This window comes from Anomaloglossus baeobatrachus, chromosome 6, assembly GCF_048569485.1.
Source record: "Anomaloglossus baeobatrachus isolate aAnoBae1 chromosome 6, aAnoBae1.hap1, whole genome shotgun sequence".
In the NCBI taxonomy this organism is placed as follows: domain Eukaryota; kingdom Metazoa; phylum Chordata; class Amphibia; order Anura; family Aromobatidae; genus Anomaloglossus; species Anomaloglossus baeobatrachus.
In genome coordinates, this window is record NC_134358.1 from 42,936,403 (window position 1) to 42,955,121 (window position 18,719).

Consider the following 18,719-nt stretch of genomic DNA (forward strand, 5'->3'; position numbering starts at 1 on the left):
ACCCCTTAGTGTGGTTTTTGCGGCCAATCAGGGGCTGAAATAAAAGACATGATGCTCTTGTGAACTGAGCGTAACTGTAAGAATCCATGCAACTCACAAACAGAAGAAAGGATCCCTAACTCGAAACCTGACGAACCATAAGAAAACAGAAACTGCAAATATGTAGCAATATGAATTTAAAAAGCAATCTATACTAACACTTGCTCTGTCCGTTTAACTTACGGGTACGTTCACACAGGTTCCGATACAACGACTCCCCAGAAATATCCAAGTGGAGGTGTAGTAGCCTCCACAGTCACCTTGCCTGGTCATGACAAGCAAATCCTCCCTATCTCTCTCTCTCAGAGGTTCCTTCTAGAGGTATAACAACCTCCACACACTGACTGTGTCAAAGAAACTCACACGATTATAACATATGAGATAAACCCATGGGTGGAACTATTGCAATAGGCAGACCCACCCTTATACAGTAGGTCTTGTAGTACTACAGGTACCAGAGGCACCATCTTACATACCTCCCCCCTCTGCCTAAAGCTGTATGGCTTGGCACGTCTCATTACCAGACCAGAGAGTCTTCTCTGTCGACTTTGAGTTTCAGCTGCAGTGACATAGTCTGTCACTGTCACCAAACCCTTTTTAGTAGATGATACAATCTCCGATACAGTCATCACATCCAATAAGTGAGCACCTTTGTCAGACCTCCCCTCTGTGACCGCCTTCAACAGTTAGTGCAGTAAGTGAGATTCAATTACACTCGAATGTACTGTCTGTTCTGACTGAGTTATCAAGTACACTATATGGGCTACTGTCCAGGTCCTTCAGCATCGAGCTGATAGAATATTTGCCATTTATAGATCCTCCGCATCCTTATTTTGCGGATCCACTATGGCCTCCTCTTCCATCATGTCTTCGGCTGTCTATGTGGTGGCAAATTTTTCATTCTCCAGCTACAGACCAGTCACTCAATTCAGCTTTATTTTTGGATTCTGTTTCAGAGAGTTTGTACCATAGCCCGATGTGTAATTGGGTCCTCTACGAACTCGGCTCTTACCACTGTAGGATCAGCTTTACTTGACAAATGAGACAATTCAAACACTTCTCTTTCTCGGGACCCCTGCTTGAAGGCGGTCACCAACTCACCAAATTGACGAAGTTGTTCCTCAATCTTCAGTCTTTCACGTCAGAACTATTCTACCTTTTCTAGGTATGCAATATGATATTCTAGACAAACTTGTACGTTTCAAATACTTTCCCTCATTCCTGCTATGACAAATGTAACCATAACATCTCCAAGGGGTATTTTGGCTTCATTATAACTATCAATTCTCACTCTCACAACTCTGGCTCTATCCATAAACCCTAGATGACTTTTCCATTCTACCCAATCATTTTCCTGACAATATTTCTGGGCACCTGGATGAAATCTTCCACAAATTCCAATAAACTTAAAGCTCTCTTAACTGCTTCCGCACTTTCTCTATGAAATTCTTCTTCGAATTTAATAGCTGTGATACCTGGACGTTTTCTGGCTTGCTGAACATTATATCTGAGTGTATGTATAGCGAGCCCTATTAAATCTTTTGTAACTGCAACCTCTTCCTGATACGCTGCGGTCAGCTACTTCTTAAACTCTAAGCGTCTGGCAGCTTCTTCATTTGTAGACCATATAATTGAACGATTAGCGTCTGAGGCAAAGTACACTTTACACGCCCCTAAGGCTTTCTTAAATTTTTCATGCACTGTCTCACTGGCACAGGCGTTTCTCAAGTCTTCGGTAACATCTTTGACAAGTCTCTTGTAGAAAATTCCATTAGAGCTACTCCACTATCTGGTCCTCTACATTGGGTCCACAATGGGCAACAGGGTGGACTCTTTTTCCTTCACTACCACCAGACAATTCCTTGGATCTTTCAACCCACCTTTTACCAGCTTTCGCATTCTGCTTTTTCCACGGACCTTCCTCTTTTTTGTCCTTAGATTAGGCATATTCCTCTTCTCCTTCCAAAGGCTCTATCTCGTCAGTTGCAGTTTCCACAGATTGAGCTACAGTTTCACAGTCTTTAAGTTTATTGTCAGTCTTGATCTCTGGTTTCTCAGACTTCTGGGCAGAGTAAATCTCTATGTCTTCAGTCTTGTCTTTATCAGCAGGTTCAGTCAAGCTCTCAGCTCCTGATGAGACCGCTAGTTTGGACTTCACTTATTCATCGGCTTGTTCTCCTTCTACAGCTTCAGCTTTCTATTGGTTTCCTGCAGTGTCACCTTCAGCTTTCTCTTGGGTCTCTGCAGCATCACCTTCTGCCTTTTTCTTGGGTTGCCACAACATTACCTTCCATTTCCTCTTGGGTATCCGGAACATATGCACTTTGAGGTAACAACAGGAACACTTTAAAAGTCCAGCAAGTTTAGTAAGCACCACATAAACCGCTCTCCAGGAAAATAACACAAGCCCTATTCCGGCTTCAAGGAACACAAACACGGTATCACAGTCTGTTTCAGTTGCGCATAGGTGTCACGACACAGACTAGGGGGAGAGTCTGGCGTGAGCCAAAACACACTACAACAGTGGCTACACCACGACAAACAAGGGATACACGGGGGATACTTTAACAACGGTGGGCTCTAGGACTAGTGAGAGGGAAGATGGACACCTCCTCCACTTCACTGCCGCTGTACCCTGCCCTCCTAGTCAGTCCCTTTGCAGGTCCCTAACTTGTCGCCGAGCAGGATCCTGAAGCCCTGAAAAACCCTACAATAGTTCCTTTGCTAGGGAGTGGGCACCCCACCACTGCACTGAAACAACACACCAGGGAAGGAAAACAGATAGGTGGAAACACAACAACAGACTGCTACAGTCAGCACCAAGACTGCAGCCACCACAGCAAATTCAATAGAGGGTTTCAGCACTCCTTCCACATCCACGCTTAGCATCCAAATGGCAAAGAGAATAACCGGCACCCTCTGATGGTAGCAGAGGGTACATAAAGCTCCAGCAGGATTAATTAGCACCACATAAACGGCTCTCCAGGAACAAAGCACAAGCCCTTTTCCAGCTTCAAGTGGCACAATCGCGGTATCACAGCCTGTTTCACTTACTGGGTACGCCCACACAGGTTCGGATACAAGTTCTCCCCAAACGTATCCCAGTGGAATTCTAGAAGCCTCCATAGATTCCTTACCCGCTCAGGACAATCAAATCCCCGCTCTCTCTCTCTCTCGCTCTCAGATGTTCCTTCTAGAGGAACAACAACCTCCACACACTGACTGTTTCAAACACACTGACACCACTGTAACATACGTTTCACACCGATTGGTGGAGGTATGTGAATAGGCAAACCTGCCCTAATCGGTCTCATAGTACTACAAGTACCAGGGCCATCATCTTACAACATGTTGAGGTCTGTGCCCAGCCCAGACCTCTGTATTGGAAGTCACTTCAGTCATGGATGACTACTCATCAGTGACTCTCTGATGGGATTCTTTCATACAGTGAAGGCTTTCACTTTGAAATAAAAGGATTGCTCTGCTTTAGCTATTTCTGTATACAACCTTTTTGCCTCCAAAAATGATACCTGTATATAGCATACATAATATTAAAACAGATAATTTATTTTATTCCAATGATGTGAGACTCTTCATTCTCAAATAGGATCTCATCAGAGCGTCACCAATGAGTCATCATCCATGATTGAAGCAGGAGCCTTGCACCTAGATAGAGATCTTCTGTGAGGAATGGATATTCAAAGTATAACTAAACAGATATGTCAGGAGAGCTGACGCATTTTTTTCACGTCAATACTTGTATGACCCTCCAGGGGTGTAAGTATAGGGAGGTATAGGGGTAGTCGTTACACCTGTCCCTTGTTGTCTAAAGGGCCCCAAGGCCTTTCTTTCAAAACAAAAAAAAATTAACACTATAAATGGCACATGGGGTGATGGGTTACAAATTTAGCATTGATGACCAATAGCTTCATGCTGCATACAACTTCCCTCATTACAGAGTTATAAGAAAATGTATATATTTTTTGGGGGGGAGGGGTATGCAATCCTATCAAGCCTGCAAGGACCTTCTATAACGCAATGGGATTGGCAAAAATAGCACCAAAGGTATTAATAACATAAAAATACGCTGCCCAATTACTGTAAATAATTATAGTGGTATTATCAAAAGCAGGCACTTTTGAAACCAGATTTAGCAGGAAATCACACGATTACATATCTATGTTTTTCACTTAACTGCATGTATTTAGGGAAAAAAAAATTGCAATTGGTTATCCTTTTATCGGCTGTTTTTGTCCCGTCTGTCTCAGGGTATATGGAACAGGGGCCCCTAAACTGGTCATCAGATTTGCGACTCTGCACTGTCCCTTATTTCGGAGGTAGGTTTGATGGTAACCAGGTCCGAGTCCCCAACGTGACCCTAACTCCTTTCCGAGCCTTGATCTTACTCCCCCTCTCCCCCACCCTCGGGGTGAGCCAGAAAACACAAAATCCTACAAAACAACATGGACAAGGGAGAACAGAAACTCATACACACCTCACTCAACACATACAGGGGAGACAATATGTGCACTGGGGGGCAGCACAAAAGGGAAAGAAGTAACGCACAACAGAGGAACGCTCACACCACTCAGAAGCGCAACACGGATCACCATGAACAGGAGAAACACTAGACCGGGATCGCAAAAGCTATCATTGGTACAAACAAAAAGGAAGTCGTGCAATAAATAGGGAGGAGACAGCTGCACTTGGCACCAGTCAGTGAATCTGACGCAGCCGATGCCCGGCTCTGGCTGAACAAACCAAAAGCCTCAGGTTGATTGTCAAACTCTGTAGTGTGAACAAAGTCTGATGCCACCATGCTAGCAGATGTGTGCAGAGCTGAACACCGCATTACATTATCACAGTCAATTTTGATGTGATCTGAGGTCACAAATCAGTTAAAAGACACATAATAAACGTATAAACTCTCCAGTCTAGACCATCAGAAGGTGTTCACTGATGGATTTTCAGTTAACTCATTCTACAGCCGTCACAGAATATTATGGGTAAACTGTGTAAAAAATGTTTCATCAAACCGAATTGCAAAATTGATTTTTAGCCCTAAATACCTGCAATTAGTTAAAAATAAAATTAAAAAAAGATAAAATTCTGCCCAACCCTTTTAAGAAATTCTGCTGATCCTACAAGACATAACATTTGCTGCACTTTTATTGTAGGAAAAGGAATACTTGCTGAAGGTTATTGACGACTTGCAGGATATTCACCCCGCTTACTTCAAAGATTTCTGGTAGGTGATACCAAATATCTGACACTTGATACAGAAGGTTGATAATCTATGAACTGGAATCTGGTTTTCATGCCTCTGGGGAATAAGTTGACATGGACTATAGGACATTAACACAGTGTGAATGTGTCCCTAATGCACGTCTATTCGCAGTGCATACATTATGTGATAACAGCCTCGAAGGGGAGACACAGTCCTGTTCTGTGCATTGCTTGGAGATATGTTTTAACAATGCCATCAGTACAGATCTAATTCCCACTACTCATAAGCTTTACACACTTGACAGCCGCCTGAAACAGCACAAACAGCAATTTAAATATCTGCAATACATGTTCTATCAATGCAATCACAGCCACTATTATACTGGGTAAGTTCCTCTATAATGAAAAATAAAGCAGATCTGCAATGGTCAGAAATGGAAAATGTATAATTTTGTTTTTACGTACACTAAATATGGTGATCTGCTACGTTTTTGTGCCCGACTGAAAACAGACAATTTCTAAAAAGCACAAACTTGGTTTCTTTAATAGGGATGATTGAATACCTCAAATAGTTGGCTTTGCGAATATTTTCCGTATAGGTCGCCACTATTCGACTATTCGCAAATATTCGATACGTAATGTAAGTCTATGAGAAACCCGAATAACAACTAATCGGAACTATTCGAGCCTCCCATAGACTTACATTGCCCATCGAATATTCGCATATCGGCGACCTATTCGGAAAATATTTGTGAAGCCGAATATTTGAGGTATTCGATCATCCCTATTCTTTAACCTCCATGCGTCTTTGCAGTCTACAGTCCGTTTGTTGAAATCACGTTTTTAAGGAGTTTTCTGCAAAATCCCCATGTGCAGTGTGAACTGTGCCTAATATTTGTCTTTTCTGACAAAATCTGTAAAAAATTCCTTTTAGCTGTGATATTGTCAGTAAATTTCCTCCAGGTTGAGTCCTGTTTTGTGTCGCTGATATAAGGGGTACTTTGCACACTACGATATCGCAGGTGCGATGTCGGTGGGGTCAAATAGAAAGTGATGCACATCCAGCGTCGCTGTCGTAGTGTGTAAATCCTTTATGATACGATTAGCGAGCGTAAAAGTTGTGTGAGAAGCTGCAGGAGCGAGGAACATCTCCTACCTGAGTCACCGCGGCTCACGCCGGCTACGCGGAAGGACGGAGGTGGGCGGGATGTTTATGTCCCGCTCATCTCCGCCCCTCCGCTTCTATTGGCCGCCTGCCGTGTGACGTCGCTGTAACGCCGCACGACCCGCCCCCTTAGTAAGGAGGCGGTTCGCCGTCCAGAGCGACATGGCAGGGCAGGTAAGTGCATGTGAAGCTGCCGTAGCGATAATGTTCGCTACGGTAGCAATCACAAGATATCGCTGCTGCGACGGGGGCGGGGACTATCGCACTCGGCATCGCAAGCATCGGCTTGCGATGTCGTAGTGTGCAAAGTACCCCTAAGGCTCTTGCCAAGTCATCTCTACTAGTGATGAGTGAGCCGAGCAGTACAATGCTCAGTGCTCACTACCCGTAATGATGAATGAACACTACAGTGCTCGGTGCCTAGTACCCAAAATGATGAATGAACACTACAATGCTCGGGTACTCTGTACCCGTAATGATGATGAACACTACAATGCTCGATGCTCAGAACCCGTAATGAAGAGTGAACACTACAGTGCTTGGTGCCCAGTACCTGTAATGAGGAATGAACACTACAATGCTCAGTACTTGGTACCTGTGATGATGAGTGAGCGCTACAATGCTTGGTGCTCGGTACCCGTAATGATGTAATGATGAATGAACACTACAATGCTCGGTACCGTAATGAAGATGAATGAACACTACAGTGCTCAGTACTAGGTACCGATAATGATGAGTGAGCGCTACAATGCTTGGTGTTCGGTACTCGTAATGATGAATGAACACTACAATGCTCGGTGCTCAGCACCCATAATGATGAATAAACACTACAATGCTCAGTGCTCGGTACCCATAATGATGAGTGAACACTACAATGCTCGAGTCGAGCGGGTCAGATGCTCGGACGGGCTCAACTCGAGTAACGAGTATTATGGAAGTCAACGATTGGTCTGTTCGGCTCTTCTCCCTTATACAGCTATCCACATACAGAGCATTCCAGGGGAGAGGTTTTTTTGGACACACTACATGTGAAAACATTGTTGTTACCTCCATTCAGAGACTGCAAGCAGCTCACTGAGATGCTGAAACGCCCGCGTCGGGGCTTGCAGGGCTCGCACGGTCACCAGGCCGGTGATATTCGGGGTCAGGCTGTGAGTGGCCTGACCTGGCTTCCGTGATCCCGGCGGGTTTCAATAAAAGGGAAAGTCCGACAGTCAGTTCAGTGTGACAAGGGGGATGGAAGGAGGGTAACAGGGTTCCTGGGGAGCTTGCCATCGCTCACAGCGGCCACTGAGGTCTCGGCCTCCTCTCCCGGCACTCTCCCCCAGGAAACAGGACGGGACAAGGACGGGGGATGCTAGCAGCGGCACCTGTGGTTTGGGGCCAGGTGTTCAGCCACCACTGCGCAGTCTCTCTCCGGGGCAGGTGTTACAGGCAGCCAGATGGAATCGCTCCCCACGGGTGGAGCGGGGGAGCCCCGGGAGGTTAATGAGACCCAGGGCAACAGTCCTCAGGGACACCGGGGGCACGGGGCGGTAGCATTACTCACACCAGTCACGGAGTGCGGGTTCCAGTTTCCCTTTATTTAAAGTCCGTTCCACATCGCACCCGGGTGCTGGTCCTCACCGCCTGTAGCCTCTGGTCGGTCCCGGGCAGGTAGGAGGAAGGGGTCCGGTGAGGTGATCTGGGGGTCCCTCTCTTTCGGTGCGTTAATGCTATTTCCGTGGTATGGAGCATCTTGGGGACCTGCCGCCATTTTGTCTCTCTCTCTTCCGGTAGCGCACAACACCAACCGCCACCGGGTACAACACTCTCCAAAGATCCCCAGTCCTCAGCTCCATTCCCTTCCTCAGATGTTATCAGCCCTGGTCTCGTGGCATCTCCTCAGCAGGGAGCTGTTCTGTGGATGTCTGCACTCTCTTGCAGCCTCTGATGTTCTGCCTAAAACTTCAGTCTGCTCTGCACTAAACTCACACATTCACTGCCCCCCCTCCCCTTGGGTTTTCATGGGGACCTGCACACCTGCTCAATAAGGAGACAGGATGAGTCATGCAGGCTCAAACTACATGCTGAAGAATTTTTAACTCCTTCCTGCCAATGTGTGTGTGTGGACTCTTCTCCTCCTGCCCGGGAAAAATGGGGTAACATTTAATACCCTGTAACGGCCCGGTTGCAGGGGTGTTACACTCCTCCAGACCAAAAACGCAACACTCCGGGGTTGCGACTACAAACACCGCAAAAAACATTTGTTATATATAAAGAAATTAACACGTCCCTTCTACCGGGACCCAATAAAGGATAGGAAGAGGCAGGAGGAAAAAGAAGAAGAAAGAGAAGGAAACCATGGGAAAAGAAACATTTGCATATATCAAAAACATTTAAACTTTCTGGAACAGGCCTCCTTACGACGCTCCAGAGCCCTCCAGGTACCCAGGTTTAGGGAAAAAGCTCTGTAGTCCAAATCCCGGTACGGGCTGCGGTTCCGGGCTCACCCCTCCGGCCACCACTCGCCAGAGCTCGCACCCGGGCAGTCCATATCATCTCCCCATCTTCTCCTGGTCCTGGGGAGGCAGGGTTCCTGGCTCCTAGTAGATGTCCAACAAAGGGGCGGGCACGGATTTTCGCGCCCCGCTTCAGCCCCACCCACGAAGGGCAGGCAAGTCCAGACCTTGTTGGCACGCATGGCGCCCATCCCATTCTCAATGGACGCCATTGTACAGTCCAAGTCCATTTGTCGCATACCCGCAGCCGCGGGCACCAAAATAACTGTTAGACAATCCAATTTTGCAGATGGTGTACACAAGGCACGCGTCACCCGATGTTACCGGGTCTAGTCCGGACCCTGCTCGCAGCGCCAAGTTGAAACGCCCGCGCCGGGGCTTGCTGGTGGTATTTGGGTTCAGGCTGTGAGTGGCCCGACCCGGCTTCCGTGAACCCGGTGGGTTTCAATAAAAGGGAAAGTCCGACAGTCAGTCTGGTTTGACAAGGGGGATGGAAGGAAAGTAACGGGGTTCCTGGGGAGCTTGCCATCGCTCACCACTGAGGTCTTGTCCTCCTCTGCCGCCGCTCTCCCCCAGGAAAGAGGACGGGGACGGGGATGCTAGCAGCGCCACCCGTGGTCTGAGGTCAGGTGTTCAGCCGCCGCTGTGCAGTCTTTCTCCGGGGCAGGTGTTACAGGCAGCCAGATGGAATCGCTCCCCACGGGTGGAGAGGGGGAGCCCCGGGAGGTTAATGAGACCCAGGGCAACAGTCCTCAGGGACACCGGGGGCACGGGGCGGTAGCATTACTCACACACATACACTCTCCAAAGATCCCCAGACCTCAGCTCCATTCCCTTCCTCAGATGTTATCAGCCCTGGTCTCGTGGCATCTCCTCAGCAGGGAGCTGTTCTGTGGATGTCTGCACTCTCTTTCAGCCTCTGACGTTCTGAATAAAACTTCTGTCTGCTCTGCACTAAACTCACACATTCAGTGCCCCCCCTCCCCTTGGGTTGTCATGGGGACCTGCACACCTGCTCAATAAGGAGACAGGATGAGTCATGCAGGCTCAAACTACATGCTGAAGAATTTTTAACTCCTTCCTGCCAATGTGTGTGAGGACTCTTCTCCTCCTGCCCGGGAAAAATGGGGTAACATTTAATACCCTGTAACGACCCGGTTGCAGGGGCGTTACAATGCCTGTTCATATTATTCTCTAAAGGGAGTCGATGTTTCACAAACGACACACCCGAGCACCCGGCCAAGCATCAAGCTGTCACAGGTGACAAACAGTCCTGTTGTGTCTACCTATTGAAGGTCACAGCATTTGGCTGGGCAAATTGCTCCCTGACCTTCTATTATTCCTGCTTGGTGTATTTGGTATCTTATGTATCTCCTCTGCTTGGTTTTCATCCATTTCCCTCTAGGACCCTGCAGAGTTCCTCACCTTTTCAGTTGTTTTTCATCAGCACTTCCGTTGGTGTCTTTACATACCCTAATTTCCCCTTCCTCTGTGCTGCTGATAGGTCTAAAGGGGCCTTTACACGCAACGACATCGCTAACGAGATGTTGTTGGGGTCACAGAATTCGTGACGAACATCCGACCTCGTTAGCGACGTCGTTGCGTGTGAGACGTACGAACGACCGCTAACGATCAAAATTACTCACCTAATCGTTGATTGTTGACACGTCGTTCTAATCCCAAATATCGTTGCTGGTTCAGGAAGCAGGTTGTTCGTTGTTCCTGAGGCAGCACACACGTGTGACACCCCAGGAACGAGGAACAACACCTTACCTGCGTCCTCCGGCAACGAGGTGGGCGTCACTTTCTTTCGGCTGCTCTCCGCCCCTCCGCTTCAATTGGATGGCTGCTGTGTGATGTCGCTGTGATGCCGCACGAGCCACCCCCTTAGAAAGGAGGCGGTTCGCTGGCCACAGCGACGTCGCTAGGCAGGTAAGTACATGTGACAGGTACTAGCGATGTTGTGCACCACGGGCAGTGATTTGCCCGTGACGCACAACCAACGGGGGAGGGTGCTTTCACCAGCGACATCGCTAGCTATGTCGCTGCGTGTAAAGCAGCTTTTATACCCTTAGGGTAAGTTCACACAGTGCGTTTTTCACGACGTTTTTGCTCAGTTTTCGGGTGCGTTTTTGCTCAGAAAACTGCATGACTTTGCTTCCCCAGCAAAGTCTATGAGTTTTCATTTTTGCTGTCTGCAGACAGCGTTTTTTTTTCAGCTGCGTTTTTGTGGTGCCACAAAAACGCAGCATGTCAATTATTCCCGCGTTTTTCACTGCGCTTTTCATCCATTGAGTGCAATGGGATGTTGAAAGACGCAATGAGAAACGCAAATAGGTGCGTTTTGGTGCGTTTTAGTGCATTTCTAAGACCAAAAACGCAGCTATAAACGCAGGAGGTGGCTAGTAAAGTGACATGTACAGGAAGAGGATTCCTTCTGTCAATAAACACAGAAGCGTGAATCCTCCCGGTACTGTCACCGCTGCGTCTACCTCCCGTCCTGTGCATGTATGCTGCCGTGCGGCGCCATGTACGGGCAGGAGGTGGAAGCGGCTGCGAAATCAAAAGTGAACAGTAGAAAAAAAAAAAAGTCATACTCACCTGTCTGCAGACTCCCGGTGCCATGCCCGCTCCCATCTCCTCTTGGTACGGCCGCTCCGGGTGTGTGCAGTCTCCCCGGGTACGTATGCCTGCAGGATGCAGGACCTGGCGATGGATCACCTGATGCAGTCACCTGACGCGTCAGCTGATCATAAGTCTCGGGCTGATGCCAGCAGCCGGCCGGTTTAACCTATCAGCGGATGCGTCAGGAGACTTCATCCCTGATTACCGGCAGCTCCTGCAGCGATCGGACGGTATCAGACTCCGGTCCAGGAGCTGCCGGTAATCAGCACAGAAGTGAGTATTTTTTTTTTTTTTTTTTTGCACTGATGTATCTGCTGATTCTATAAACGGCTTTTATACAATCAGCTGATGTGTGATGTGATTCAGGCACTTGATCCTGACACATCATCTGATCGCTTTGCCTTCCAGCAAACCGATCAGATGACATTAGATCCGGATTGGACGGCGCGGGACCCTTGACCCAGGATTACTGCGGAGGGGGGGTTCTTTATTTCAATAAAGATGGAGTCACTAATTGTGTTGTGTTTTATTTCTAATAAAAATATTTTTCTGTGTGTTGTGTTTTTTTTTATCTTTACTAGAAATTCATGGTGGCCATGCCTAATATTGGCATGACACCATGAATTTCGGGCTTAGGGCCAGCTGATAATATACAGCTAGCCCTAACCCCATTATTACCCAGTGAGCCACCCGGCATCAGGGCAGCTGGAAGAGTTGGATACAGCGCCAGAAGATGGCGCTTCTATGAAAGCGCCATTTTCTGGGGCGGCTGCGGACTGCAATTCGCAGCAGAGGCGCCCAGAAACCTCGGGCTAACCTGTGCTGCGGATTCCAATCCCCAGCTGCCTAGTTGTACCCGGCTGGACACAAAAATGGGGCGAAGCCCACGTCATTTGTTTTTTAATTATTTCATGAAATAAGTGAAATAATTAAAAAAAACAGGCTTCCCTATATTTTTGGTTTCCAGCCGGGTACAAATAGGCAGCTGGGGGTTGGGGGCAGCCCGTACCTGCCTGCTGTACCCGGCTAGCATACAAAAATATGGCGAAGCCCACGTCATTTTTTTTGTTTGGGGGGCAAAGAAATCCTGCATACAGTCCTGGAAGGAGGATGCGGAGCCTTGTAGTTCAACAGCTGCTGTCTGCTCTCCTGCATACACTATTGGTTGGAGGATGCTGAGCCTTGTAGTTCTGCAGCTGTCTGCTCTCCTGCATACACTAGTGGAGAATGAAGAACATATTGAAGAAGGAAATGACATCAGACCTTTTTTTTTTTTGTCCACTGCTAAAAAAACGCATAAAGACGCAGTGAGCAAAAACGCAGCAAAAAATGCACCAAATCGCGGCAAAAACGCGTTCGTTTTTTGCCGCATTTTTTTGCCGCGGGTGCGTTTTTGTGCAGTTTTTGCCGCAAAAAACGCAGCGTCAAAAAAACGCAGTGTGTGAACCTAGCCTTAATAAGTTTTCATTGCAAGCAGTCAGCTTCTATTTATCTGGAGAAACTTTGTTGTTGTTTGCAATTCCTCTCCGTGAGTCATCTGAACATGAGTTTTTTGTTTACTTTCCCTGTTTGTTATCCCTGTCTCTTCTTTAGAGCTTAGTGAGGTTGACGAAGAGCTCATCCCATATGCTCCCCACTTAGGGGACCGTCACACTTTAGCGACGCAGCAGCGATCCCACCAGCGATCTGACCTGGTCAGGATCGCTGCTGCGTCGCTACATGGTCGCTGGTGAGCTGTCAAACAGGAAGATCTCACCAGCGACCAGTGACCAGCCCCCAGCCAGCAGCGACGTGCAAGCGACACTGCGCTTGCACGGAGCCGGCGTCTGGAAGCTGCGGACACTGGTAACTAAGGTATGGTTACCCGATGTTTACGTTAGTTACCAGCGCACACCGCTTAGCTTAGCGTGTGCAGGAAGCAGGAGCCGGCACTGGCAGCGTGAGAGCGGCGGAGGCTGGTAACAAAGGTAAATATCGGGTAACCACCTTGGTTACCCGATGTTTACCTTGGTTACAGCTTACCGCAGGCTGTCAGACGCCGGCTCCTGCTCCCTGCACATTCAGGATTGTTGCTCTCTCGCTGTCACACACAGCGATGTGTGCTTATCAGCGGGAGAGCAACAATAAAAAAACGAACCAGGGCTGTGTGTAACGAGCAGCGATCTCACAGCAGGGGCCAGATCTCTGCTCAGTGTCACACACAGCGAGATCGCTAATGAGGTCACAAAAAACGTGACTCAGCAGCGATCTCAGTAGCGATCTCGCTGTGTGTGAAGTACCCCTTAGGACCTATTTCAGGGTCAGGTATCCGACTCGGCGCATAGCTGCGGAACCTAAATAGGATGGTGAGGGAAGCCATGGTCCAGCAGTAGGTTTGGTCTGTGGTCACCATCTCCCTAGACACAGGATAACCTTTCGCCATTTACTTGGTATTTCCCCGTACCTCGCATGACACAAGCGTACCCAAGCACCACGATGCTTGATCGAGTACCGAACAGTGCCGAACATGCTCGCTCATCATTAATCTCAACCTTTCCCTATTGTAGGCTGGAGTTTGTACTCTGCCAATGACGTGCTCCATGCTGCTCCAGTCTACTACTCACCATTGTCTTCAGAGAAGAAAGTTAGAGGTGTAATATAGAAGACAGCAGACCAGGGCCGTATTTGCCACTAGGCACCCGTGGTCCCGTGCCTAGGGCGGCACGTTGCGGGGGGCGGCACTTTCTGGCAGCAAAAAAAAAAAAAAAAAAAAAAAAATTTTATAAATTTTTTTTTTTTTTTTTTTTTTTAACATCCCCGCCCCCCGTCCCTCCCTCCGTTACACTCGGCTGTGTTCCGGGGGGGGAGGGGAGGCGCACTTCTGCTGTCTATTTCAATACATGGCGGGCATAGTGAGCTGACTAACCCCGGAAGTTCCATGGCCTGCACTTCCGGGGTCAGAGGCGCGCGGGCGCGACATTAAGCTGACTGCCCCATGCTGCAGCGTCCAATGCTGCAGATGACACACGCCGTGGAGGAGGACGCGTCTGAAGCTGGAGCCAGCCAGAAGAGGAGCCAGCCAGAGCAGGGCGGCGGGCACCGGAGCAGGTAAGGCAGAGGCAGAGCCTAGAATGTATGGGCTCCTTACAGGTTAGTTGCTGATCGTTGCAAATTGCGATGCCTCTTTTTGTCCACTGTAATCATGCAAGGGGAGGCTGGGGGGGAGAGAGGCTGAGGCTGGGGGAGGCTGGGAAGAGAGAGAGGCTGGGGGGAGGCTGGGAAGAGAGAGAGGCTGGGGGGAGGCTGGGAAGAGAGAGAGGCTGGGGTGAGGCTGGGAAGAGAGAGAGGCTGGGGGGAGGCTGGGAAGAGAGACAGAGAGGCTGAGGCTGGGAAGAGAGAGAGGCTGGGAAGAGAGAGGCTGAGGGGAGGCTGGGAAGAGAGAGAGAGGCTGAGGCTGGGAAGAGAGAGAGAGACTGAGACTGGGGGGAGGCTGGGAAGAGAGAGGCTGAGGCTGGGGGGAGTCTGGGAAGAGAGAGAGAGGCTGAGGCTGGGAAGACAGAGAGGCTTAGCCTGGGGGGGAGAGGCTGAGGCTGGGGGGGAGGCTGGGGGGAGAGAGAGGCTAAGGCTGGGGGGAGAGAGGCTGGGGGGAGAGAGGCTGAGGCTGGGGGGAGAGAGAGGCTGAAGCTGGGGGGGAGGCTGGGAGAAGAGAGGCTGATTCTGGGGGAGTCTGGGAGGGGGAGGCTGATGCTGAGGGAGGCTGATGCTGAGGGAGGCTGGGAGGTGGAGGGTGAGGCTTGGAGGAGGGAAGCTGATGCTGAGGGAGACTTGAGGGAGGGAGGAGGGAGGCTGATGCTGGGGGAGGCTTGGAGGAGGGAGGCTGATGCTGGGGGAGGCTGGGAGGAGGGAGGCTGATGCTGGGGGAGGTTGGGAGGAGGGAGGCTGGGAGGAGGGAGGCTGATGCTGGGGGAGGTTGGGAGGAGGGAGGCTGAGGCTAGTGGAGGCTGGGAGGAGGGAGGCTGAAGCTGGGGAAGGCTGGGAGGAGGGAGGCTGAGGCTGGGGGAGGCTGGGAGGCTGAGGCTGGGGGAGGCTGGGAGGAGGGAGGCTGGGAGGAGGGAGGCTGGGAGGGGGAAGGTGAGGCTTGGAGGAGGGAGGCTGATGCTGGGGGAGGCTGGGAGGAGGGAGGCTGATGCTGGGAGGAGGGAGGCTGATGCTGGGAGGAGGGAGGCTGATGCTGGGGGAGGCTGGGAGGAGAGAGGCTGATTCTGGGGGAGTCTGGGAGGGGGAGGCTGATGCTGAGGGAGACTTGGAGGAGGGAGGGAGGCTGAGGCTGGGGGAGGCTGATGCTGGGGGAGGCTGGGAGGGGGGGGTGAGGCTTGGAGGAGGGAAGCTGATGCTGAGGGAGACTTGGAGGAGGGAGGGAGGGAGGCTGAGGCTGGGGGAGGCTGATGCTGGGGGAGGCTTGGAGGAGAGAGGCTGATGCTGGGGGAGGCTGGGAGGGGGAAGGTGAGGCTTGGAGGAGGGAGGCTGATGCTGGGGGAGGCTGGGAGGAGGAAGGCTGATGCTGGGGGAGGCTGGGAGGAGGGAGGCTGATGTTGGGGGAGGCTGGGAGGAGGGAGGCTGATGCTGGGGGAGGCTGGGAGGAGGGAGGCTGATGCTGGGAGGAGGGAGGCTGATTCTGGGGGAGGCTGGGAGGAGGGAGGCTGATGCTTGGGGAGGTTGGGAGGAGGGAGGCTGAGGCTGGGGGAGGCTGGGAGGAGGGAGGCTGAGGCTGGGGGAGGCTGGGAGGAGGGAGGCTGGGAGGAGAGAGGCTGATGCTGGGAGGGGGAAGGTGAGGCTTGGAGGAGGGAGGCTGATGCTGGGGGAGGCTGGGAGGAGGAAGGCTGATGCTGGGGGAGGCTGGGAGGAGGAAGGCTGATGCTGGGGGAGGCTGGGAGGAGGAAGGCTGATGCTGGGGGAGGCTGGGAGGAGGAAGGCTGATGCTGGGGGAGGCTGGGAGGAGGGAGGCTGATGCTGGGGGAGGCTGGGAGGAGGGAGGCTGATGCTTGGGGAGGTTGGGAGGAGGGAGGCTGAGGCTAGGGGAGGCTGGGAGGAGGGAGGCTGAAGCTGGGGAAGGCTGGGAGGAGGGAGGCTGAGGCTGGGGGAGGCTGAGGCTGGGGGAGGCTGGGAGGAGGGAGGCTGAGGCTGGGGGAGGCTGGGAGGAGGGAGGCTGATGCTGGGAGGAGGGAGGCTGATGCTGGGGGAGGCTGGGAGGAGGGAGGCTGATGCTTGGGGAGGTTGGGAGGAGGGAGGCTGAGGCTGGGGGAGGCTGGGAGGAGGGGGGCTGAGGCTGGGAGGAGGGAGGCTGAGGCTGGGAGGGGGAAGGTGAGGCTGGGAGGAGGGAGGCTGATGCTGGGGGAGGCTGGGAGGAGGGAGGCTGATGCTGGGAGCAGGGAGGCTGATGCTGGGGGAGGCTGGGAGGAGAGAGGCTGATGCTGGAGGAGGCTGATGCTGGGGGAGGCTGGGAGGAGAGAGGCTGATGCTGGAGGAGGCTGATGCTGGGGGAGGCTGGGAGGAGAGAGGCTGATGCTGGAGGAGGCTCATGCTGGGGGAAGCTGGGGGAGAGAGGCTGATGCTGGGGGAGGCTGGGGAGAGAGAGGCTGATGCTGGGGGAGAGGCTGCTGGTGAAGGCGGGAGAGAGCGGCTGCTGCTGGGGGAATGGGAGAGAGGGGCCAATGCTAGAGACAGAGGACAAGGGTTGAGGGATAGAGCAATGACAATATCGATGGGGGGGAGTGTAAAGGCTCAGAATAAGAGGGGGCCAGCATTGGGAGCTCATTATGGAGAAGGGGCAGCATGTCTGGGCTCAGTATGGAGTGGAACAATGTAGGGGAGTCAATATCAAGAGTGGGGTAGTGTGTGTGTGGGGGGGTCTCAGCATAAACGTTAGTGTGGTGGTCTTAGGATGAATGGGGCAGCATGGAGGTGACATTATGGAAAAGAGGAAGGCAGCATTAGGAGCTCATGGAGAGGGGCAGCATGCACGGGACACTGAGGAGGGGGCAGCATGCATGGGACATTGTGAGGAGGGGACAGCATGCATGGGACACTGTCAGGAGGGGGCAGCATGCATGGGACACTGTCAGGAGGGGGCAGCATGCATGGGACACTGTGAGGAGGGGGCAGCATGCATGGGACACTGTGAGGAGGGGGCAGCATGCATGGGACACTGTGAGGAGGGGGCAGCATGCATGGGACACTGAGGAGGGGGCAGCATGCATGGGACACTGTGAGGAGGGGGCAGCATGCATGGGACACTGTGAGGAGGGGGCAGCATGCATGGGACACTGTGAGGAGGGGGCAGCATGGGACACTGTGAGGAGGGGGCAGCATGCATGGGACACTGTGAGGAGGGGGCAGCATGCATGGGACACTGTGAGGAGGGGGCAGCATGCATGGGACACTGAGGAGGGGGCAGCATGCATGGGACACTGTCAGGAGGGGGCAGCATGCATGGGACACTGTGAGGAGGGGGCAGCATGCATGGGACACTGTGGAGGGGGCAGCATGCATGGGACACTGTGAGGAGGGGGCAGCATGCATGGGACACTGTGAGGAGGGGGCAGCATGCATGGGACATTGTGAGGAGGGGGCAGCATGCATGGGACACTGTGAGGAGGGGGCAGCATGCATGGGACACTGTGAGGAGGGGGCAGCATGCATGGGACACTGTGAGGAGGGGGCAGCATGCATGGGACACTGTGAGGAGGGGGCAGCATGCATGGGACACTGTGACGAGGGGGCAGCATGCATGGGACATTGTGAGGAGGGGGCAGCATGCATGGGACACTGAGGAGGGGGCAGCATGCATGGGACACTGTGAGGAGGGGGCAGCATGCATGGGACACTGTGAGGAGGGGGCAGCATGCATGGGACACTGTGAGGAGGGGGCAGCATGCATGGGACATTGTGAGGAGGGGGCAGCATGCATGGGACACTGTGAGGAGGGGGCAGCATGCATGGGACATTGTGAGGAGGGGGCAGCATGCATGGGACATTGTGAGGAGGGGGCAGCATGCATGGGACATTGTGAGGAGGGGGCAGCATGCATGGGACACTGTGAGGAGGGGGCAGCATGCATCTGACACTGTGAGGAGGGGGAAGCATGCATGGGACACTGTGAGGAGGGGGCAGCATGATGTGAGGAC

The 18,719-nt window shown here is 51.8% G+C and overlaps 1 protein-coding gene and 1 pseudogene across 5 annotated transcripts in view; one reads left to right on the top strand and one right to left on the bottom strand.

The window, feature by feature from the left end:
- LOC142317006 (uncharacterized) overlaps positions 1-18,719 on the top strand; it is a 378,054-nt gene that overhangs the window by 226,729 nt on the left and 132,606 nt on the right. For all 5 annotated transcript variants that reach the window (XR_012754656.1, XM_075352880.1, XM_075352879.1 and 2 more), the window contains one exon: positions 5,217-5,287. Coding sequence is in view for 4 of the 5 variants with exons in the window: in XM_075352880.1 (XP_075208995.1) it covers positions 5,217-5,287 (71 nt within the window). In the remaining variant the exon portion in view is untranslated. The remainder of the gene's footprint in view (positions 1-5,216; positions 5,288-18,719) is intronic.
- LOC142243746 (RNA-binding protein FXR1-like) lies at positions 116-1,938 on the bottom strand (annotated as a pseudogene).